This window comes from Protobothrops mucrosquamatus, unplaced genomic scaffold, assembly GCF_001527695.2.
Source record: "Protobothrops mucrosquamatus isolate PMUCROS unplaced genomic scaffold, P.Mucros_1.0 scaffold7277, whole genome shotgun sequence".
In the NCBI taxonomy this organism is placed as follows: domain Eukaryota; kingdom Metazoa; phylum Chordata; class Lepidosauria; order Squamata; family Viperidae; genus Protobothrops; species Protobothrops mucrosquamatus.
Window position 1 is genome coordinate 1 of NW_015393079.1, and position 2,778 is coordinate 2,778.

The following is a 2,778-nucleotide window of genomic DNA, read 5'->3' on the forward strand; positions in this document are numbered from 1 at the left end:
TTATCTTTTTAATATCTTCCCATTGCATGTTCTTAAATTTTAGCTGTACTTGAATACAAAAGAAGACAAATCAGTATAACAAATATTTTGGCAAATGTAATGAGAAAGGCTAAATAATTTCCCCATATTTGAGTACCGTGTAAAAATGAAAATATAATGTTTGTCCATTTACACAATTTGAGTGTATTTTCTGAGAAAGAATGTTTAATTTTTTTTTTAAAAAAAGTGGAATTTTCAAGTAAGTTTCTGAAAAAGATTGAAATATTAGTAAAGTACAAAAGTGTTTGGTTAGATGGGCATGTAGTTATTTTTTCTTTATAATTGTGAATGAAAAATCACTAGTTCAGAGTTTGGGTATGCAATTTCATATTCTAAACACATGGACAATTTCCATATATTTGCTGTCATTGTAATTCAGTTATGGTATTAGATGTGCTCGGCTTAATATTAATGAAAAGATGCTTAAGCAAGAAAATATAAAGAAGGAAGTCTGGAAAGATTCCCTCAAGCAAGGTTCTTTCCAGGCTCCCTTTTTGTATTTCCTTTTTTCGATTGAATCAAGATCCTAGCTATGATCTTTGATATAGGAGAAAGGAATGGGAATTGGGAATTGCAGATTATCCGTAACATTCCAGCCGATTCTGTTTATAGAAGTGACTTTAAGCACTCCTCAGAAGCTTGATAAGGGTAAATGAAGGTAAAGGGATGGAAAATTTATTTGCATGTATCCTTTTGTTGTCCCAAATTTTGGACTACTTTTTGCTATGTTTTTTTTTTGCAGTTCCTCCCGAGAAGCCTACAAACTTGAGCTGCATTGTGATTCAGACACAAGTAACAACCTTTATTCAAAGATGTTCCTGGGAACGTGGAAGAGATACATTATTGCGCACTAATTATTTTTTAAAGTATAGGTGGTAAGTATATTTTAAAACGAGCTACTAATTTCTTGTATGTATTCAATTAACTTTAAAGGAACTTCTAACCTTTTCAAATTAATGGTTTCATATGGCAAACCTGAAATGTTTTATGCAGCCAGAAATTGTGTGATCAGTTATCCTGTGAACTGTAAGCAATTCTAACAGTTTGTTCCAAGAAATGTTCCAATTTGAGTAAAGGAGAACTTAATTCAGTTTTAAGCTGACTTCTTAGAGTAAATTTCATTTAATTATGTGATATTTGGTTGTGATTAATTATGCCTCAGATTATGTGAGTGTGTCCTTGTAGATACATTATTATGATGTCAAGATATTAATACATTTAATGTATCAAACGTGTTTCCTTATGTAGGCCAACTAAAGTATATCCTGATTGTATACCTCAAGACAGTAATAATTATTGTACCATTTCTGATGTCGTCTTTTTTGTCACCTTGGAAATGTGGGTAGAAGCCAAAAATGAACTTGGAGTAGCTGAATCTGACCACATTGAATTTGATCCCATAACTTATGGTAATTATGCTCCTTTCCATTAACTAATGTTAGAAGACTCTCATTAATTGTTTCACTTTACATTTGAAATCTCTTTCTCCTCCCACAAATAGTCTGGATTTGAAGAAGAATATGACTCAGAGCATCTGGGCCTCTTGTACATAAAATTTGTCAACAGCTCCTTAGAGTACGTGAATGTTTTTCCTGGGCTCAGACAGCTTCATTTAATCCAGGGGTAGGCAACCTTGGCTCTTTTATGACTCGTGGACTTCAACTCCCAGAATTCCTGAGCCAGCCACACTGAGGGGAAAGGGAGAGGTTTCCAAGCTGAGCCATGCTGGCTCAGGAATTCTGGGAGTTGAAGTCCACGAGTCATAAAAGAGCCAAGGTTGCCTACCCCTGATTTAATCTATATATTAAAAAAGCATTTGGTTAAATGAATTGCCAATAGGGACTATGAGCACTTTCGTGCATGGTCCAAATCTTAAATGTCAACAAGTATATAGTTCTAAATGCAGAACGTTGGGGTTGAAATTATTGGAATCTGTATATTCAACAATGAAACATTTTTTCTCTCTTTGTTCCTAGTGAAACCACTGTCTCCACATAAGCTTTCCGTCAATTCAGGAGAATTTCCTAGAATCTTAAGGCTGTCATGGGAAAACAGATTTAATGAAGCTCAACAATTACTAAAATATAAAATTCAATATAAGATCTTGAACAGGAATGATTGGAATGAGGTAATCCTATAGCTATTTTTTATTATGGCAATGTCTGTTTTACTGTACAGGTAGCCCTCAATTAACAACTGTTCAAAGTTATGATGGACCTCATGGGGTACTTATGACTTGATTACAAGGTTATGATGACCAAACTTCCCCCCCCCCCACAGTCACATGACCACATTTGGAGCATTTGTCAACCAACCCACATTTATGGCTGTTTGCAGTGTCCCATTTATTTTATTTATTATTTATTTATTATTTTAATTTCTATACATGACCACATTTTACAATATTTTTGTTGATAACTTGGCATTTACTTCAGTTTTTGGCAAAACCAGCCCCTAGTGAACAATTGTTTCACTTAATGACTGATGCAAAAAAGGTCATAGAAACAAACTGTGCTTGGAAGAAACTCTATAAATATTGTAGTTCTCCAGTACAGGAGATGGAGAATCCACCGGTGGGTTTCCATTGGATGCCTGCTCCTGAGACCAAGTAGCCAAAACTTGACACGCCCCCTGTTGCTGTGAGACCCAGTCTTATCTTGGTCTCAAGCTCTTGCAGACGTCTCAAGGTTTGGCTCTCAGGATTAGAAAGATTAGATCATTACAGGTTGGAGACCCACT

At 35.0% G+C, this 2,778-nt stretch overlaps 1 protein-coding gene across 1 annotated transcript in view; it reads left to right on the top strand.

Moving 5' to 3' along the window:
- Positions 1-596: 596 nt before the first annotated feature.
- Positions 597-2,778, top strand: part of LOC107300506 (interleukin-6 receptor subunit beta) — a 23,343-nt gene continuing 21,161 nt past the window's right edge. The window contains exons 1-4 of the mRNA XM_015829829.1: positions 597-687; positions 782-914; positions 1,288-1,448; positions 2,016-2,167. Coding sequence (XP_015685315.1) covers positions 597-687; positions 782-914; positions 1,288-1,448; positions 2,016-2,167 — 537 coding nt within the window. The remainder of the gene's footprint in view (positions 688-781; positions 915-1,287; positions 1,449-2,015; positions 2,168-2,778) is intronic.